The sequence below is a fragment of the Poecilia reticulata genome, chromosome 8, assembly GCF_904066995.2.
Source record: "Poecilia reticulata chromosome 8, P_reticulata-male-v2, whole genome shotgun sequence".
In the NCBI taxonomy this organism is placed as follows: Eukaryota; Metazoa; Chordata; class Actinopteri; order Cyprinodontiformes; family Poeciliidae; genus Poecilia; species Poecilia reticulata.
This window is the reverse complement of record NC_088837.1, coordinates 6048416-6070115: the sequence shown is the minus strand read 5'-3', so window position 1 is coordinate 6070115 and position 21700 is coordinate 6048416. Positions and strand designations below refer to the sequence as shown.

The 21700-nt window shown below is 42.2% G+C and overlaps 1 protein-coding gene across 1 annotated transcript; it reads right to left on the bottom strand.

The window, feature by feature from the left end:
* Positions 1-88: 88 nt before the first annotated feature.
* Positions 89-18788, bottom strand: LOC103468402 (envoplakin-like). Its single transcript, XM_008415463.2, has 22 exons — positions 18623-18788; positions 14435-14534; positions 14166-14320; positions 13862-13985; positions 11031-11162; positions 10908-10949; positions 10654-10815; positions 10456-10563; positions 9903-9998; positions 9704-9814; positions 8174-8320; positions 7179-7333; positions 6993-7090; positions 6717-6889; positions 6195-6373; positions 5948-6086; positions 5660-5853; positions 5412-5562; positions 5143-5226; positions 4140-4295; positions 3954-4046; positions 89-3845 (listed from the first exon to the last, which is right to left on the bottom strand). The coding sequence occupies exons 1-22, from the start codon at positions 18661-18663 to the stop codon at positions 372-374; spliced, it is 6114 nt and encodes a 2037-aa protein (XP_008413685.1). The 5' UTR covers positions 18664-18788; the 3' UTR covers positions 89-371.
* Positions 18789-21700: the final 2912 nt, after the last annotated feature.

The following is a 21700-nucleotide window of genomic DNA, read 5'->3' as shown; positions in this document are numbered from 1 at the left end:
AAGTCAAATTTCTTTTTAAATCATATTTGATAATTATACAATTTTTATATCAACTGAAGGTAACAGTTACAAAAAAGAGGGACAAAAATGGAATGCAAGTCAGTTGAGTTTAATAGTAACATGCAAGTTGAGGTTTACTTCACAAGGTTTGACAAAAAAAACTGTTTACAGTGTGACAAATGGCATGATAAAAATACCTTTATTTTCACAGAAAACCGGAACTATTACAGAGAAACAATCCACAAGTATATTCCCACCAAAATACATGTTTGTTTTTTTCCTCCGATGAAGCATTTCTCTTTCTCTGCTCCTGTTAGTTTGCCTATAGCACCACGAGCTGTAGCTAATTGTCATCTCTATTAATTTGGTTGCTAAAAGCGGTAGCTGGAGTAGGATGGAGCATTTGTAGCATTTGTTGAGGCCGCAGGAAGCAGCAGGAGCCCAGTGGTTACGTCTCTCTTGCAGCGATCCATAGCCTGCTTGTACGAGATCTTCTCCTTGGTGATGGGGTCTACCAGCTCTTTGGAGTGCAAAGCCTCGTCTTTCAGCTCATTAGCCATTGTGTTGTCAATCAGATTTCCTGCAAGTGCCTTTTCAATGGATAGGCGTCCTGCCTTATTGGGGTCCACCAACCCACCGGTGAGGTACTGGGCCTCCATGTACCTCTTGGCGTTCTCCAGGGGCATGTAACCTTTCTGTGCTGCCTGACCCACTGCCAGGCGCTCTTTGGTCACAGGGTCCTCGACTCCAGTGAAGGCCTTCTGGGCATTCAGTAGCTTATTCTTGTGGCCTGGCTCAATTAGGTTGTACTCAACTGCCTTGTGGACAGAGAATTTGTCCTTTTTGCCCAGATCGACAATCCCGCCGGAGGCTGACTGCGCCTCCAGCAGCCTCATGCCCGTGTCTGGATCGATGAGTTTGCGGGTGAGCGCGCTTCTCACAGACATGCGGCTTTCAGTAGTGGTGTCAAATATGCCAGAGATTGGGAAATAATCATCCCCCGTGGCAGCAGTGAGGTTGTTTAAGCTGTTGCTGCTGCTGCGCAGAGTGTTCAGGCTGCCGTAAGAAGACTTCAAGGGCGAAGACATGGAGTTCAGTGGGGAAGATGAGATAGGCCTGCTTGGGGATTTTGATGTTACTGGAGGAATGTAAGGTTTTGGCTTCTCTCCTGTAACAAGGAGGGCAAACTCAGAGATAGACATCTTACCCTCCTTGTAGCGGCTCACGTCGTACTCAGTCAGACGGCCGTCCTTCAGCGCATCCTTGACAGAGTATTGCCTCCCAGTTTTTCGATCTTGCAGAACCATTATATCTCCATCTGGGGTGGTTGACGTGACTTCCTCCCAATCGCACTCCAGTTGAGCCAGTTGGAGGTAGTGGTTTCTATCAATTACTCCTTGTACGTAGGCGTCATAGGGAGACAGGTCTTTGCCAGTGTCTGGATCCAAGATGGTGATCCTCGTTGAGAGGTTTGTCTCTCTAGTGTGAGTTTCTGAATGGTCCTCTGATTTTATGCCGTTCTGCAGCTCAGCAATGAGGGTCTCCCTCTGGTGTATTTTATCTTTCTCATTCAGGATCTGTTTCTCCAGCCGCTGGACCTCGGAGGAAGTTTTAAGACTTCTCTGGCGTGCCATCTGGTTCCTCTCACTCATCAACCTGGACTGTTGTTGGAAGGTAATGCTGGTGGTTTGTCTTTCAGACTCCAGTGCCTTAAGCTGTCTGAGGAGATCTTCCTTCTCTCTTTGCAGAGCATCCCTACCAGTAATGAGAGCTGTCTCCTCCTGAGAAGTCACAGATTTTGATGTGTTTATATGGTTTATTTGACTGTTTATGCTCTGGAGGCTGTCTTCTTGATTTCGTCTTAGATTCCTCTCATGGGCTACAATCTCTCTGAGGTGGTCCCTCTCAGCTTCAACTGCAGGGTCTTTCTCTACTCGAACGACTTCTCTGTAAACAACCTTCTCAATGGACTTCTCCTTCTGCAGAATCTCCAGCTTCAGTCTGAGGTTCCGAATTTCTCTCTCAAGACGGTCGATGTTGTTGCTCTCCTTCTCCATGTCAAAACGAACACCTTCGGTGAGTTTTTCCAGCTTGGGGTCCCTCTCCACCTTCAGGACTTCCTCAATGATGATCTTCTCTTCAACGGGTGGTGGAGAATTCTCCAGTTCAAGAATGCGAGTCTTGATCTGCCTAAGTTCAGACTCGGTTTTGATCTTCTTCTGGCGGTCGTCCATCTTAGCCAAATCTCTCTCTTTTTCTTCAATCAGCGCCCTCAGCTGTCTGACCTCCAGTTCAAGTTTTCTGCGTGCCTTCATTTCATCATCCAAGTTCCGGTTCAACTTGTCATGCTCCACAATCTGCTTGGGATCTTTCTGAAGGCGAATAACCTCCTTGGTGACAATCTTTTCCTCTGGCTTCTGTCTTTCAAGGGTAATGTATTGGTTCTGTAGTTCAAAGAGACATTCCTCCACACTTCGGCGACTGTGGATCTCCTCTCGTACATCTCTTCGAAGTCTATCGGCCTCCTTTTCCAGAAGAGGATCGTTTTCATACTTGATGACCTCTTTTGTCAGAAGCTTCGTCTCCACTTTGGATTTTTCAGTTTTCAGTTCATCTCTTTCCTTACGTAGGCGTGTTAGCAGTTCCAAGGTGGTGTCATAGTTGACTTGCAGTCGGGAGACTTGGTTATTCAGTCTTTGCAATTCCCTCATGACCTCTGGGCTCTTCTCTTCTTTGATCACCTCCTGGGTCACCTCCTTGTACTCCACTTTGGGTTTCTGGGTGCATACGGTAGTCAGGGTTGCCGTCACCGAATCAATCTGGTTCTCAAGGTCTAAACGGTTCTGGCTCAAATCCTGCAGTGCCTTCTTCAGACGCACCAGCTCGATCTCGGTGTCAGGATCCACTCTGTAGATCTCATTGACAATCTCTTTGACTTCCACTTTGGGCTTGAGCAACTCCAGTTCGCCAAAGCGAAGCTGAAGGGTGGTGAGGCCCTTTTTCAGGATGACATTCTCGTCCTTCTCTTCTTCCAAAGCCATTCTGATTTTATGTGACTCATCTATCAGTTCGGGAGCTTGCTGCACTTGTTTCACGACTTTGGTGACAATCTTGGGTTCAATGGATGGAATGACCCTCTCCAGCGTGTTAATCTGGGACCTGGTGCCAAAAATGATATCATTGAGAGACTTGCAGCGCAGTTCCTCCTCTGCAATGTCACCCTGGAACGTTAGAACAGCTTTCAGCATCTCTGGGTCTTTCTCTAATCTCACCACTTCCTTTTTCACAACCTTCTCCCTGATTTTTTGTTTCTGCTGGGAGAGAAGCGTGAGCTCAGATTTCACATGGACGGTTTCAGTATTTCTCGTCTCAAGCTTGGTCCGGATCCTCTCCATCTCATCTCTGATCTCAGCTGCCTCTTTGTCAAGTTTGGGGTCTCTCTCATATTCGGTGAGCACCTTAGTCACAAGTTTAGGTTCCACTTTTGTCAGCTGCAGTTCCACTGTGACGATCTTCTCATTGAGCAGTTCTATCTCGGACTGGATTCTTGATCTACTGAATTCTTCATCCTGGATGCGATTTTTCAGCGATTTGAGATCCGCCTCCAGTTTTGGGTCACGGTAATACTGCACCACCTCTTTCTCCTCCAACCTCTCCACTCCTCTCCTGTGCTTCAGAGACAAAAACCTCTTCCGGTAGGTTTCTAGGTTATTCTCAGCATGTGAACGCCTGTTGACTTCTTCCTCCAATTCCTTCTTCAGACTATCAGCTGCCTCCACGTTCTTCTGCTGGGTCTGAAGCTGCAGCTGCTGACTAACAGCCACCTGACTCACTTTTTCTTCATTCTGCAGAGGAGGGAATACAGAACAGGGGACAAGAGTGGTTAACTGAAAAACACACCTATGAGTAGGAAAACGCTAAGGGTGATTACTAAACGTGCTCTAATCTCCTACCATTGCAGTGATGTTCTTTGCTGTCCCCATCTGACTGAGCTGCTGGTTGTTTTTAGCTGAGATCTCAGCAAAGCGGTTCAGCAGGTCTTTCTCCTGCACCAGAAAGCAAAAAGAGAAGCATTAGTTTCAAATCGGAAGGTGATGCAGGAATATCTTAAGTCATCTTGGTCTTCCTTGAAACCCCACCGTTCTTTGCACGTCTTGAGCCAGAGTTGATGTTAGACGTTTCTTTGGAGCCGTTGCCTTGTACGTGTTCTCTTCGCCGTTCTCATAGACCTCATTGTCAACGTCATCATTGTCATTCAGAGTTCCATGATATGTTTTTGACTTTATTTCATATTCCTAAAAAGGGAAGTATGAGGAAGGCTTTAGCAGATGGATCAACATGTCTAACCTTCACTATAAGACTGTGTGTCAGGATGCTAATGTCCCATATCGTACTTGAGTTAAAGTGGGTTAAATATGACTCCAGAATTGTCTCCCAATATGTGTAAAGACGAGTCATGCTTACAGAATTTCATCATCGGCTGCCTGCCATAGATTTTTTTATATATGATGGTATGGGTGTGTCCGAATTCAGGGTCCGCATCCTTCGAAGGACCCGGTCTACGTAGGACGGGTTCTTTGAAGGCCAAGAATAAATAAAGGCCGGAAGAGAAAAGCTGTGAATTCGGACAGGTCTAGCCTTCAGCTAGCTGTCTAGTCTCCACATCAGTGTAGCTCCTGTTGCCTAGCAACCATGATAGTGTGAAGCCAGCATGAAGCGTTGCAATTCCGAGATGCAATGTATGCAGCAAACTTTCATCAGTTGGGAATTTATTTTGTCAAAAAAAGAAAAACGATTTAGGCCATTATTTTAGAAAGATGACAATATTACCGATTTGCCAGAAATGTTTCCTCCTTTTAACTCCATCATGAAATATGGGAAATTTTAAATAGTGACGTCACAGAAAAAGTAATGTACCCTGTCCTAGTTAAACAGAATGCTGTGAATTCCACACTTTTCATCCCAATAGACACATTGTACAAAACAAAGGCACATCAACAGTAAAACACACACTTCATAAGCAGAATAGGACTTAATGATCCACAAAATGTGCCTTATTTCTTCATGTAATGTGTGTTTTCTGATAAACCAGAATTCATAGGATGCTAACTGTGCACATAAAGTCATGTTCTCCGTACTAACATTTAAAATGGCCTGCAGATCTTTGGACAGGTCCTTGAGTTGGTGTAAATCCCCGGACTTCTTCTCAATGTCCTCCACAACTTTCTAAAAACAGAAACATAATCAAACATTGAAAGTTTGGCAATATAGGGAGTGGTAAATTAGAGATTTAATGTAAAAATAACAATAATAACAATAATAACAATAATAATAATAATAATAATAATAATAATAATAATAATAATAAAATACTTTTTTTTATTTGAAAAAGAATTAAAATCACTCTTTACCTTTTGGGAATTCTCCTTCGTCAGTATCTCTTCCACACCATCAGTAGGTTTCACCGTGTTGTCGGGCAAGTTGAGCAAGAAAAAGTCCAGCGACTGAGCAACGTTATTAAACTCCTGATTTTTGTTGGATGCTTTTTTAAGGAGAGCCACCCTAAGAGAATAAAGAAAAGAAATTGTTTATGTAAGAAAACCGTTGTGGCGTTGGTAAGCTCCCCGTCTGGTTGCTTCTCTCCCCCCGCCCTCCTCACCTCTCCTGGAGCTGATTCTTAACGTTTGCGTAGCGGTTCTTCAGGAGCTGCACCTGACTCTCCTGGCGGCGGACATCGGGGCAGTACTCGCTGAACCTTTGCTGCAGGGGGCTGCACGCCTGCTTGGTCAGGTCCAGGTCTTTGCCCAGCTTGTTCAGCTCTTCTTTTTTCGAGACAACGTCCTTGTACGTGCTCTGCTCGAAAGAAACGCAAATGAGAAAAAAAACAAACAAAAAAAAACAAAACGAGAATAAAAGCGGTGTGGTTCTGGTTTGTGAAACACGACACCTCCAGCTTCTTGGTGCGGTTCTGGAGGACGTCGGGCTGATCGAGGATGACTCCGTCTTTAGCTAGCTGCTGCTCAAACCAGGAAACGGTGACCTCGGTCTTTTCCAGCTGCTTCTCCAGGAACATGGAGGCGGTTGCTCTGGGCAACAGAGACAAAGAGGGACGTTTAGCAACTGCTGAGACATTTCGCAAAGTCTGTGCACTTTTGTATCTTTGGTTTAGAAAAAAACAAAAAAAACAGTCATACTTTTTGTTATAGAGATCAACAAGCGTGTTGACGTTGTGGATCTTGTTGTCGGCGGCGCTGAGTTTGAGCGGCAGCATGGCGGCCGTCGGTCCCAGAGGTTTCTTTGCCAGAATCGGATCCACCTCCCTCTGGATGGCAGACTTGTCCGACTCCAGCTTTCTGACTGCCAGAGCAGATTTCTACAGGAAATTAACAATATTTTGAATATGAAGCATTAATGATGATCACATTCAAACAAATGGTGTTAATTGTAGTGTGAAATGTTTCGGATCATCGAACTAGATTTAGTATCAGGCAAAGGTAATCTGAGTAAAAAGCAAAAATTATGATTTTGTTTATTTAGAGGAAAAACTTTCCGGATCAACCTGTTTCTATATAAAAAAATGTTAATTTGCATTTCCAATAACTGGAAAACTCTCTTGTTTTTTTGCATTTTGTAAAATTAGCCTGATGATCTAAAATATTATCTTGTGTTAGGGGGAAAATAAAATTTCACAGCCCATCATTTCAGCAAATCTTCACCTCGTTCTCCTGCTGCCTTTTCTCCAAGCTCTGCATGGGGGCCCGGTTGTCCAGCGGGGTTCTCAGTCTGTTCAGGATTTCTTTTTCGTTCCTTGCCAGAGCTTTGTTGATCTTATCTATGTCAGTGTTGAGCTCTGCGACTCTCGGATCCTCAGGCTCGCTGTTAACAACAGCTGATAAAGGGGGGAAAGCAAAAATGAAAGAAATGTTGACTCTGACAACTCCAGCTGTGCAGATCCGTCGTCATCCGGTTTTTAAAAGGTGTTTTCCTCTCACCGGCCTGCTTGGGACGGATCACCTCCACCGTGGGGGTCTTCAGGGAGTCCATCAGCGCGGCCCTGCGTCTCTTCAGGTCTGCCAGCTTACCGTCGAGGCTGAACAGAGAATCACAATTCAAGGCTCAGAGTGGGGGAAAAAAAGGAGGGGAATGAAGTAAACAGAAGAGGATGATGGATTCTGCACCTTTTCAAAGTCTCCAGAGCCTCTGGATCAGGTGGTGGGATTTCGAAACAGGCCCCAGGGAGGCTGGTGGTCTTTCCCTGGCTGTCCTGAAGCTCCCAGTACTTATTGTCCGAGTTGGACTTCAGGATCATGGCCTGCCCACGCTCCACCGACCCCTGCAATCAAACAAACACGGCAAAAGAAACACGTGATTAGAGAGGGGCGATACGGACCTAAATTTTTATCACGATATTTTGTGGCGCAAGAAAAATTGCTTCTTTTTTTATGTAACTGTATGACTGTCACCGCAATTATACAAAACAAATACAGCTTTTGGAAAACATTCACATCTTCAGTAAAAACGTGCTTCTTCAGGACACCAGTTACATAAAGATTCGTGTCACCAAACTGCACTCAGTTTAACTGCATCTAATAATATTTTTAAATTAATTCATATTTATTGATATTTCAATGAAGAAACAGCGGAGAAAGATGGTCAAAACTCACAATCCCAACAATACGGACAGTTTTGAGGATTTTTCAACACCATCAATTGGAATTTATCGTGACAACAATAAATCAAAATTCTTATCGTGCTGCTGAGAAATTCATCACGATAAGCGATAAATGATACCCTAGTTTAAACATTAACTGAAATTTATCGTGACAACAATGGATCAGAATTCTTATCATACTAAAAAAATGTATCACGATAAATGATCAAATAAATGCCCATCATTAATTGAAATTTATCGTGATAACTATAAGTGAGTATTCTTATCATATGGCGATTTCCAAGATGGCGGTTTAAAACCAGAGACGAGAAAACTCCACTTAACTCGATAAAGCGATTCAGTTTTTCTTCAAACTAACATAGGCCTACTACGTGTGGAGTTTGTACTTTCTTTCTATGCAAAGAAACTCATCATGATAAACGATAAACGATACGATAAATGACAGGTGAGCGGCTCTCATTTCGTTCTGCTGCGGCGAAATGAACGCTGCGATCGTCTTACGTTTTCGTCCGCCCAGTCGCACAGCGACACCACGGTGGTGGGCTTGGTCGGCTGGGTCCGGCGCAGCTTCAGAGGGGCAACCTTGCCGCTGAGCTTCCTGAGGTCTTCCACCCGCTGCTCGTTCCTTTTCACCGACGGTTCTTCACCCTTAAGTGAGATGTAACAGGAATTCAGAGAAGAAAGCCAGCCCTTCTGGATCCCATTGAAAGAGTCTAAATCTTACTAAATCTGCAAAGCAGTGAAAGTAAAAATGTCCGCCCTGACACCTGTTTATCCTTGAACCTTGAAAATGGTAAAGAGTAAATAAACACGACAAGTCGGCTGGGGAGACGCCTAAATAGTGGGTAGTAAAGTTGCTAAACAAGACGAGGTCACGTCTCACAGATTGCTTCTGTTTTGATTTCACTTCTTTGTCTCAGTGGACGACGGTACTATTAAAATTATTATCTACTACCACAAGTCCCACAAAGCAAAGCGCATCATTGTGAAACGGAAGGAAAAAAAAAAGAGTGTTCATTTGTTTTTAGCCCTCCATTTTGTCACAGGTATATACTTTGACTGGACCATTGTAGAACATGACTGTTGTGTCATTGCCCTGCGCAGCTTTTGCTCCCTCTAACAGGTTTTATTTTCCCGGACTGCCCATCAAATGATGCTGCCACCACCTCCGTGAGGATGTTACTTTTCAGTTTGAGCTTCACTTTATTGAATGTAGCTTAATAAAAGTATAAACAAAGTTACATAAGAAGAAAATAAATTTAATACAAAAGTTTTGCTCCCTTCTGCACATGTTTGCTAATTTGGTAAGTTATAAGAACACTGGGTTTTATTTAGAGGTATCGGGGTAGGAAGATAAAATATAAATGCACTACGTATTTTAGATTTTTATTTCTAAAACGATAAAAAGTATTTAAACAGGAATCATCTTCCTTCCACCTCACAGATGTGTCATGGCTTGGGTTGGTCTATCTCATAAAATCCCATCAAGCTCTTGTAAAGTCTGAGGTTGTAATGTTAGAAAATTGGGGCCGAAACGATTAATCAGATTCATTATGATTAATTGTTGAAATAATCGTCAACTAATGTAGCAGTTGATTAATCCCTAACTGAAGTATACAATCTGAAAATTAGGCTGTTTGATGAAAGAACAACAGAGCAGATATGAAGTCAAAACTGTCCAGTGAATATTTTTATTTTGCATTGAAGATGAAGAACATTCTTTGTCTGTAAATATATTCTACTTCTTAAGTGGCATAGTTTTAGGTTCACCCGCTTTTTGTATTTTAAACAATAAAATTTTGCTTTTTTATTTTAAAAGGAATTTAATTGAATCTTTTAATGTTTTTTCTAATAGCATACGCAAATAAACTTAAGTGATCAAATGAAAAACTAGCAGAATTTGCCAAATTTTTTCTAATTAATTGTCAGAATAATCGATTGCTAATATAATTGTCAGTTGCAGCTTTAGGGGTGAAAACTTGAGCCTGTAAGCTAACGTCAAATGGACGTTTTGAGAAACGCCGGCCGTACCTCCAGCGCCAGCAGGATCTCTGGGTTGCTCTTGTTGTTCAGGGACTTTGGATCCAAGGTGGAGTTGAGCTTCTGCAGAGACTCGGCCAGCCTGTCTGCGTCCAGCTGGAACTACAGCAAACAGCCCAACACATCAGCTGGGACCGCTGGCTAGCGCAGGTGGGATTTCACCAATGACGAGTGCTGGAGCTCAACTTACCTTCTTGTAGTTGTCGACGTTCTCCAGGTGCATTTCCTGCGCTATGCACAGGTTGAGGAAGGACTGCCACTCCAGATGTACTCTGTCCATCGTGGTCTGGGAGAAAAACCGAGAAAAAATAAAAGACGTTCAAACCCAAATTTAAAATTCATTTTCACTGTGTTGCAGCTCTTGTGAAATCCAGCAGAGAAAGCAGGAGCGCACCGATTGGAGTTTTGAGGACGACTGCCGATTACCGATCTTTAAAACGTTTGACCTGCGAATATTGATTTAGTCAAACGATTTTTTTTTACTTAAAAATTGGCTAAGTTGGCACAAGTAGGGTGACTATTTTTCCATTGCGCACATTCAGACGTGATCTGTCAGTCGGCCGTCTCTCATGGCAGGACAAAAGGGAACGGTGGCTGATTTCTAGATGCTTGTGGAGGAAGACAAGATCGTTTTTTTTAAGCAAGTATCGGCTTATTCACCGATCTCACAAAATGTAGGAAACCTGGGCCGATTTTTCGGTGCACCCCTGACAGAAATGTGCCTCTTGGTGTGTTGCACTCACATTTATTGTCGGGGTGCCAGGGTGGTCCATCTCTATGAGTTTGGATCCTTCCACCTGGAGCTTGTTGACCTCCTCCTCATGCGCCATCAGTCCATTCAGTTTGAATTTCTGCACGTAAACACAAACACATTTCTAACACTAGCATCTCTAAGAAGGGTGACCTGCTGCGATCATAGCGGTGCTGTCGAGGTATTTCACCTCGTACTCGGTGCGGACTCCTGACGGGTCGACCATGCGGTCGCTCCAGTCTCTGTTGATGATCCTCTCCTGCTGACCGGAGAGGTAGACCAGCTCCTTGGTGCAGCTCTGCATGTACTCGTACAGAGATGCCAGGTATTTGCGCCTGAGCTTGGAGCTCTCCTGCAAACGCAAAACGAAAACGCGGGAGCGTCCAGACCAGGTCCGGCAAACGCTCCCGGCGAACGACGATTTGTGAAACTAAATCGACTCACCAAAACTTGGTCGTATTTCTCTTTGAAGGCTTTGTAATCCTCCTGGAAACGTACAAGAAAGACTGGTAAGCATTCTGGTTTAGGAACAGCCGTGCAGAAAGTGACGCGGCCAGATGCGGTTACCGGGGAAACAGCGGAGCTGGGCTGCAGCTGGCTGCCGTAGGCTTCAATCTCTTGGTGCAGGATGTTGTGCTCCGCAATCTGCTTCTCTACGTCGTACAGGTTGGGGCCGTACTCCTCTCCCTGTATTCGTTCCTGCCAGGCACAGAGCGATGACAGTTCAAACCAAAGATAATCTGTACTGTAGCTACAGTAGATTTCATTTCATTATAGACACAAATCCAACACTACATGATTTATTCCACATTGAAAAACTGCAGAAAAACTACAGTGTTGCAATATTACGACATCTCCATTTGAAACAATTTTTTTTAACCTAAACTTAATGATACGTTATTGGATAGAAAATTTGCATATAAGAATTTGTGTATTTTTGTGAATTTGCATACGTTTCAAAAGTCACACCATCAACTTAAAAACGTCGGCTAGGCAACGTCACTGTTTATCTGTACCAGAAATAAAAGTACATAAAATGCGGTTTACTTTTTGGGGGGGATAATTACTACATTGTCTCGAGTATGTGTAATTTTTCCACAAAATGCAAAATGGAGCACTGTCCTACGTTATATTTAATGTTACATTTGCAAAAAATCTTACAAAAACAAAAGAAAAATCTGAAAACATAAATTCATCGCCAAAGTACTCCTACAAACTAATTTTGTTTTTCCAAGTTTTTTTTTATTTCCAGGTCTTCCAGCGTGGAATATATTTTTCTTTGTTGACGGGAAGTCAGAATGTTCACAAGCAGTGTCAGCATTTCTCTTCACAAACTCTAATATTTGCTAGATTAAGTGAGAAAAAAAATACTTAAATGAGCTTTAATATGAATCACTGAACAAATATTTAGCTGGTTTTGATAACATCTTCATATATCTGTGTTGCATAGAGTGAACAGCTCTTCCAGCCCAAGATGGTTGGACAACCCTTCCTCTGCATTCCTTGGTTTCGTCTCAAAAAAAGCAATTTTCCTCTTATCAATTTAGGTAATAATTTAGGTAACAAAATAAGGTACATGGATTGGGCTGGACTCGCCACAGTTTTCATTTTGTTTGTCTCAAACCGCAATGCATCTTCCTTACTGGTGTATTTGCATACCAGCAAAAGCCAACATGACTTCTTTAAGCATCGTCTAACACTCCAACCGATCCCTGTTATGTGATAAATAAGCCTGACACCGGGTATAAGAAATAGCCTCATATAATAATAGCAGAACCATTATCTTAATGTAGCTTTGTGTCTTAAATTCAGTTTGTTTTAGCTGAGCACAGTAGCATTCTCAGCATTCCTTTATGTGTATCCCCCTCTGTCAACTATTAATCAACTTATCCTGTTCTTCTGCCTGGCGTGACTCAAGTGTTTAAAGAGGAATTCAATAGAGCTAGCAGTGGTGGGCACTTTTTCGCTAATGCGCTAATAGCGGAGCTAATTTTTTCATTTAGCGCTTTAGTGCACTTGCTAACTTAGGGTGCGTTTACACTGCAGCTTGAAGTGACCCAATTCCGATTTTTTTTTTTTTTTGACGTAATGTGACCTGTATCCAATCTTCTCATGGCAGTGTGAACAGCACAGGTCAGATTCTTTTTTGAATGTGACCCATATCCGACATGTATCCAGTTTAAATGAGACCTAACGTTCAGGTCGCATTCATCCGAACTGAACGTCACTGATTCTCAACAAATCTCACTATTCTACGTCCTGATACGCGCAAGCGGGAAGAAAAACAACAACCATGACGAACTATATGAGGAGGAAGTTGTTAATATGCTGCTCCGGTCGGACAACAACTTCAAATGTGTAAGCTAAGTTCCACCGTTAGCCTCCATGTTAACCTCCGCAAACACTGAGCAATTCTTCTTTTTATGGCGGTTGGCAGAACACCGAGAACGCTGACGCTATTGTGCCCTCTGGTGCGCTTGCGGGACTCTCTGAGGTCGTTTGCCTGTTGACACTGCAGAACACATACAGGTCTATTTACCTGCAGTGTGAACGGCCGCGGCAAAAAATCGGAATTGCCAAAAAATCGGAATTGGGTCACTTCAGGCTGCAGTATGAACGCACCCTTTGGTTTCTAAATACATTTTTATGTTTTTGTTATTGACTGTTAAGAATTCTTGACGAAGTTAGACATTTATATTCATGCTCTTATTTTGAAGTGGGTGAAGTCTGCTCAGTTCCATTTCCCCTCCTTAGGTTCTATCCCTCCAATAATTTTATAACCAAAAAACCTAGAAGAACGACAGCAAAACAAAAAACAGACAATATAGAACAAGATATAAACGTAAATACAACATCTAAGGGTATAATGGAACATGTGAATTATGACGTCAAAATTAAATTGGTGCTCAAAGATGTTAGTGTTTAAAGGGTAGATAGAATTTGAATTTAGCGCTTTAGCATTAGCTTCCGCTCCGCTAGCACACCTAGCTTTAGGTGTGCTAACCCTAAAGCTAGGGTTAGCACACCTAACCCTAGCTAGGTTAGGGTTAGCTAACCTAGCTAGGGTTAGCTAACCCTAAGTAAGTTACACTTACTTACTTCAGTAAGTGTAACTTCAGTAAGTTACACTTACTGGTGCTGCTCACAACTAACATCCACCTGATGATGACTCACAAAAATTCACGCACTGATTGAGCAACACAATACTTTTATTTCTGAGAATGGGCTTTTCTATTAATGGTTCAGTTGCAAAGAATAAAGCAGCATACATGTGATGACACATCAGTGTGTTGGTTTTCTTTTACCTGCTACCAAAATAAAACTAATTATTTGTGCTAAGAGCAGCAACTGATCTGCTTGGTGAGGTTGGGCTGCAGACATGTTCGGGTTCGACTGACCAGTTTTTCTTGAAGAACAGGGCCCCAGTCAATCTTCTGCTTCGGGTCCAGGTTTTGCAGCTGTTTGTACAGGTCCCGGTAGGTGGTGCAGCCCTTAGCCCAGCGTTCGTGCAGGTTTTTCACACTAAACGAGAAACAAAAAAATGTATATATATTTTTTATTAGTATTATTATTTCTGCAGAGAAAGGGAATATGAAAAACAACAGTGTTTGGGCGGCGCCTCTCAGTGGTTTGAGTCGAGTTTCATACCACTGATGCCGGTTTGTGCTTTAGCGAGTCAGAGACGCTCCGCAACAAACATACTCATTGTCTATCTCAGAGGCCTGCGGGTGCTTCAGCTTCTTGGCTCTGTCCGCGTCCACGAAGAGGTCCTTGAAGAGCAGCTCGGCCTGCCTCAGGTTCACCGAGTTCTCCTGCTGGTGAATCACCTTCTTGCTCTTCTTCTGCAGCTCTTGGTCCTGAACAAAAGCGAGAGCAGCAGACATTTCCCCAGTTGAAAACGCGTTTAGTGGAGAAGGGATTTTGCGCCCAGACGGCCGTCGGCCTGCTCCGGTGAAGTTTGGGAGTCTCACCTCCGCCAGCAGCGCCTCGGCTCGCAGGATGTTCTGCTCCACTTGGTTTGCATTACTCTGCATGCGTTTGATCACCTCAGAGAGTTCAGTTATGTCCTTCCTGGAAACAGACACAGGACGTCATTACAATCCACCTTACTGCAGATGTTTGCTTTTCTTTGTCTTTGTCAAAAACATAATATATATTATTGTACTTTAAATGAAAAGGCATTATAAACCCAAACTACATCTGTGTTTATGGTGATATTTTATGTGAAACGTGACCCAAAGGAGAGCACAGCTGTCATTTTAAAGGAAAAAGAACAATTGAAAAATGTGATATTTGTATTCAGCGGGTATTAAACATACTTTTTATGAAGCCCACATCTCTGATTTTAAAACTTTTTCTTGGTCTGACAATATTCTTATATATATATATCAGTTTTGGTGCCCTGTCAAAAAAAACAACAACAAAAACAAAAGGCATTGCCCTCATGTAAGTTGGAGTACATTAATAGGGAGGTCTGTAAATATTTTAGTTTTTATACATTAATAAAAATGTAACTATATCAAAGCACTATTTATACAGACCTATAAGGTGTATAATGTAAAACATGTATTCATTATAAAAACATTTTAAATCTTTGGGACGCCGCCCCAAGACTTGCAGCCCTGGGCATCTGCTACGCCCAGAATAAGAAATAGACGATGTTAAAACATCAACCTTTTCTAATCAGTCTATAAAACTGACAAGTGTATTTGATGTGTATTGATGATTTTGATTAAGGCGCTCGATAAAACATCATGTTTGTTTCTGGTTTTTCAACTGGCGGCTGTTTGTTGATTTTATGACTTTATTTGTGTGTTTTTATGATGTGGAGCACTTTGAACTGCTTTGTTGCTGAAATGTGCTATAAAACTAGACTTGATGATTGATTGATTGATTGATTGATTGATTGATTGATTGATTGATTGATTGATTGATTGATTGATTGATTGATTGATTGATTGATTGATTGATTGATTGATTGATTGATTGATTGATTGATAATGTGTTTCCTTTGGTCATAATGTTCTGTTTTATTGAATGGGTCTGTATTTTTGCAAAGAAAGGTCAAAATGTCTCTACCGTTTGCACTTGTTCAAAGCTGATGGAGGAACTACCCGCAAAAGACTTGCAGCCAGAATTGCAATAAAAGGTTGTTCTACAAAAGTCCCGTACTTGATACACATGTACACCACACTGTTCAGATTTTTTATTTTTTTTCAAATGGTAGAAGAATCATATCATCATCTTTCTAAAATAGCAAGTTTTCATATTTCTGTGCCTAAATCATCTCTTGGCAATACAGAGGTGCTGTTTTTGTTATTGCAAAAATAACTTCTGGCAAAAAATGTAAAAAAAAAATAAAAAATAATAATAATAATAATAACATAGGCCATTATTTTTAGGAAGGTGACGATCCGCAGTTCTTAACAATAATGTCCTCCCTATTGCTTGTGAAAGCTCTCATTTGTTGAATGTGTGACTCCGTTTTCTGGGCTGATGTGACTAAAATCACATCAGCCTCCTCCGAGAGGAGCGAGGCACCTGCTCACAAAACAGGGACCTGTTTGGGCCCAAACCGAGCGACCTGTTTGGGCCCAAACAGGTCGTCCAAACCGAGCGACCTGTTTGGGCCCAAACAGGTCGCCCAAACCCAGCGACCTGTTTGGGCCCAAACAGGTCGCCCAAACCGAACGACCTGTTTGGGCGCTCACTCGCTCGCTCGGTCGGTCTGTTTGGTTTGTGATTCCTCCTCTCGCTGAGACACGAGAGTAAAGTATTTCTGGCGACCCGCCCCGGATTAGACGGCAGAGGACATTTCGCTGGGTGGAGGGGAGTTGCCCCGCTCTCCTCCTGTTTGACAGCCAAGAATGCGGTTTTTGCAAAGAGTGTGTGTGTGAGAAAGGCATTCCATCACCTGATACACACACACACGCTAAACAAAACGAGCAGTGTTATTACTGGAGCGAAGGTTTATGGCTCGTAGTAGGGAGACTAATGAGTGACAAATAGTTTCTGTAAAGAAGGTTTTTTTTTCCTCTCCTTTCCTAATCACTCCCTTTGTAGGAATGCAGCTTATTTGTAAGGAAGTGACCTATAATTTGGACGCAATATTGATTTTTACAGGTCAGATTTTGTGACAGAAAGTTCCCCCTGTAAGGAAAATAAAATGTCTTTCTTTGGTCTTCAGTCGGACTCTTCGCCAGTCACCCATTTCCTTCCTAAAAGCTAACCTACAACGACGCAGGAAAATTGCTTTAATTGTGACAGCCTGAATCATTCATTCACTCTCTCAGTGTCAGTGTGTCGTTAAAGACAAAGAGCAGACTTTGCAGCGCCACTCCCTTGTGGATTCACGCGCCACACCCCGTAATGAAACTCTAATCATGTTTGGAGGTATGTGACCTCTCCGCCCCCATCTCCATCCCTGTAGGTGACAGAGACCTGCAGAGCTGACGCTGCTCTACTGCATTTAGCGACAGGTAGGTAGAAGACGGGGCAAAAAACTGACCTCCCACCCAGACACCAGCTGGGTTAAAAGCACCTTTTGAAGAGAACAAGCTTTAAGCAGCAGGTCTTGAACACACTTTTAAGGCAACATTTCTATTTTTACAAATAGTTTATCGGTCTGATGCCACGTTCTAATTTGAAATGTTTTGTTTTCACCAGCTGTCCGCAGAAAATCGTCACAATGAGCAGAAATAAAGGCTTGAAAACATCCATCTGTGTGTTTTTTTTAATCTATATAATGTGTTTCATGTTGTGATAAAGTTTGTAAAAAAAAAAAAAAGAAAAAAGAAAAGAATTTTGCAGTAATATTCTAATTTATTGACTGGGTCTGTGTGTGGGTAATAGGTGCCCGGTGGTCACATGTTATTTATCGGCTGCATGTTAATTGGCTGCACAGGTTGGAAGCAGGACAAAATTGGGACCCATATGGGTATTAAATGCAGGATGTTATAAAGTCTGGAAGTGAACGCAGGAGCTGCTTTTATTATTTTTCTTTTCTGGATAAGTACAGAAAATAAAACGTTGGATTATCGAGGCTTTACGATATTTTCAAAAATGTGGAAATCTGAATTTGTTGGATAATTTTGCTTTTTAAATTCAATAGTTTTAATCTTGAATGTACAAAGTTGACTTTGACATTTTAAACGTCAACATGTTGTTTCTGAGCTACTGACTGAGAGCTGGTTCAAAATGAGATCCAGGTTTTAATTGTTAGAAATAAAATAAAGCATTAAAGATCACAAACTGTGCTTGGGTCCTACTTTGACTCATCATTTAGGACTTTAAATATCGATTCTAAATTATTTACATTAGTCAAGATGCCAGAAAATGATGGAAAACAAATTATATTCCCATCAGATGCTTATTTCATTTACAAAACATTGACTAAATATTCTCCATCCAACATCTATAACGGTTGTAAAAACAGTGAGAGAAATCCTAAAATCCGACCAAAGTGATGGACTTTCAAAATGGAAGATGGAAAATATGCTGGACAACTCAAACTATTCGTGACCCAGCTGGAGCCTACAACCTGTTCACACCTGCCTTTTATTCATACGAGTTACATTTTACAGCAGGGATTTGATTTGAGCTCCAAACTCCTGATGGGGCCCACGTCTCCCCGTGTTGTCTGGGTCGCAGTTTCGAGGCATGGCTGGTGACGTACCGACTCGGTGAGTCAGAGGAGCTGAACGGCACCACAAGTGGTTCTGATCAGTGGTGGCTGATTATTTATCTCTTGGGCAAAGATACTGGAAAAAAAACTCCTCCGAAAGAATCAGCAAGAGAGGAGAGAATGTGTAAAAAGTGGCAAACAGAAGAAAGTTTTGCTTCTTTTCAACTGCATGTATGAATAGGGACATAAAAGTATTTCCTGTTGCACTTTTACTGTCTGTCATTATGATTATACAATAGACCTCTTTGAATAAAATGGCACCATAATGCATGCAGACTGAGAGAGAGCATTCCTCTGCATGAGTAAAAACGATACCTGAGCAGCTGGTAAAATAGAGGAATACAGAAGGGACTCAGACACACACACACACACACACACACACACACACACACACACACACACACACACACACACACACACACACACACACACACACACACACACACACACACAGGAAACCTGAGCCAGAACTCACTTGTTAATCTTAGAGACGTTGTATTCGGTTTTCTTCGCCATCTCGGGAGGAGACCTGTCGCTGTAATCAGAGTCCTGCTATGGTTCTTCCAGCGGCCCACTCTCGCTCTCTCCTCTTCCTCCTCTCGATCCACCTGCGTGTGTGTGTGTGTGTGTGTGTGTGTTTCTCTCTCTCAGTTAAAGAGCGTCCCACCTGTCCCCGGCTCCTCCCAGGCGCAGCAGGTGTAGGTGTGCCATCAACACGGAGCGATGCAGACCGGATCAACCTGTTCCACTCTGCCGCCTGACTTTTATATCCCAGGAGATTTACCTGTCATGCGTTTATTCTAATAATTGCACATGGATCAGGTTCTGATAGGCGTTTTTTTGTTTTGTTTTGTTTTGTTCCAAATCAGATTTCGGGGAACAGGTGCAGAAACCTGAGAAAACGTAGCCACATTTTTTAGATTTTTTGCTTTGGACAGTTTTAAATTGTTTTTATCATGCGATGCTAAACCAATAAATAATAGAAAACATGATAAAATAATAACTCTGATACTTTAATTTCACATAAGAGAATTTGGCCACTATAGTCCCTTGCAAATACTTAGCACCCTGTTCCTGTTTCACAAACTTTACTATCTAGCTTATCTGGATTCGTTTCTTCTAACAAGACATAATGAGAGAATGCTTTGAAGTCCAATCAAGAGTTTTCAATCTCAAAAAGAGAATGTAAGATTAGGGTGATGGCAAAGAGGCTTTCCAACCTCAAAGACTTTTAGATCGCCAAACGTAAATCATCATAAGATTTATAGAAACTCAAAAAGCTGCTCAGCAATTATGAGACTTTTTTTCTGGTATGGCATTTATTATTATTCGTAATGTAAAAATGTGAATAAAAATTAAGAAATGCTATTTTTACAAGACTGTTTTTAGTTTTCTATTATTATTTTTGACAGATATTATTACATTCACTACTTTGTCGGTACCATTGGACCATTTGACTCTTACTATAAAACTGACAGGACAGCGCGGTCGGACTCGCTGGTCCAATACGCAGTTGGTTCGAATCTTAAATAAAAAACAGGGACTACATTGTGCCAATAACTTCTCGTCGGAGCGTCTCGTTAGCTCAGATCATAGCAAGAAATAAGATTAGCTATCATAACTATGCAGATGATGCACAGCTCTACATTGTGATGTCACCAGGTGACTCTGAACCCATCCAATCACTGAACAGATGCTTAGAAGAGATAAATGTGTGGATGTGCCACAACTTTCTCCAGCTGATTAGAAACAATCTGAAGTTATCATCTTTCGACCTCGAGAGGAACGATCTAGAGTCAACGCACAACTTCAGCTATTAGAGCAAGAAACTAGAAATCATGCCTGGAATCCAGGTGTAAGTGATGGGCTTTGACCTGAACCTCCAGACACACAAAAACAGTTACAAAGTCGGCCTTCTGTCACCTGATGAACATCTCCAGGATTTAAGGACTAATGTCTCAGTGAGACATTAGACTGATGACCTGTCCAGGGTGACCCTGCCTCTCGCCCGGAACGTTAGTTGGAGAGGCACCAGCAACCCTCCCAACACCACTAAGGGAAAAGGGTGTACAGAAAATGGATGGATGGTCTCAACAAGATCTAGAGAAACCCATCCATGCATTTATCTTTATTTACAAATCTGGATCAAACTTCCAGGAAACTGCAAAACTGCTGTAACACTGACTTCCTTTAAATCAAGGCTAAAAAACCCCAACTGCTTAGTTTCCTTTGATTCCTGGCAACTGGAGTGGAAGTCTTTATTCCAATATTTGATGATGACGATTCTTGACAATTTGATGATGGCGTTTGAGGAAACGTGATGTTTATTGTTTGTTTTATGTTCCCAACAAAGTTATTTATTGTGTTGTGTTTTTATTGTGTACAACACTTTAAACTGCGTTGTTACTTAAATGTGCCATACAACTTGGCTCTGTGTTGGTCTATTACGCAAAAACCTACTAAAATATACGCGAATCTGAGGTTGTAATGTGACAAAGTGTTAACTTTAATTGGTAGGAATAATTTTTTTACAAGGCTCTGTGAATAACTTGGCTTTCACAACGGTGATAGTGAAGGAATGTGGAATAACACATCTCAGAGTGCCAAATGAATTTTGAGCAAAAACAGATAGTGAGATTAAAAAAAATAAAAAAAATACACGATTTGTTCCAAAATAAGCATGTAAAGTAACTGAATATTTGCAATTCATATCGAGTTTCAAGCATATAACAGGGTGTGTGCGACCAGCATTTTCCTCGTAGCTGAACTTCCATGTATTTGTGCTTATCACGCACACACACCCTGTGTAGCTATCCAAGAGTCAAGGTCTGTGGTGAGGAATGCAAAGTTCACCTGCTGTCAAAAAAAAAAAAAAAAAAAAAAAAGACTGACAGAAAACTAACTGCGGCTGATAACGCGGACACGCCGCTCCGCAGCGGCTAAGCTAGCATTGTGTTTGTTTGCATTAAACCCAAGCATGCGCGCGCCTTGTCGAGGCAAACAGAGCTGACAGCTCCTGAAAGAGACTTCTTTCCGCGTCACTGGGAAGAAATGAGTCCAGCATGCCGCCCCGTCTCATGCTTAGCGTGGGTGTGGGTGTGTGTGAGGCGCACACACCCACAGCAGCGACTCCTCGAAGCCAACACCTTCACATACCTGCGGGGGAAAGGGAGGGGTTAAGGAGAAGGAACAAAGATGTGAGAGGAACTGAGATCAAACAGGAAGGATAAAGTGGTGGGACAGGAGGGGTGACATGAAGTGGGGCGGGCGAGGGGGGGTCACACCTGGCCTGGACCTTTGACCCCAGCTGCTATTAAAAACAGCACTGTGGTGGTGTTGGTAGCATGATGTCAAAGAGACCTAGAAATATGTCTTGTTTTCTTTTGGCTTCATTTAATTATTGGCAGAGCCGCTGAGGAAAACAAGCTCAACCTGCCACCCAGCTGACGTGTACAGGTGTTGTAAAAGTATTCATGCCCCTGGAGTTTACTCATATTTAATTAAGTCATGACCTGAAACTTCAATTGGTGTCATTCAGTTTTGGTGTGATCTA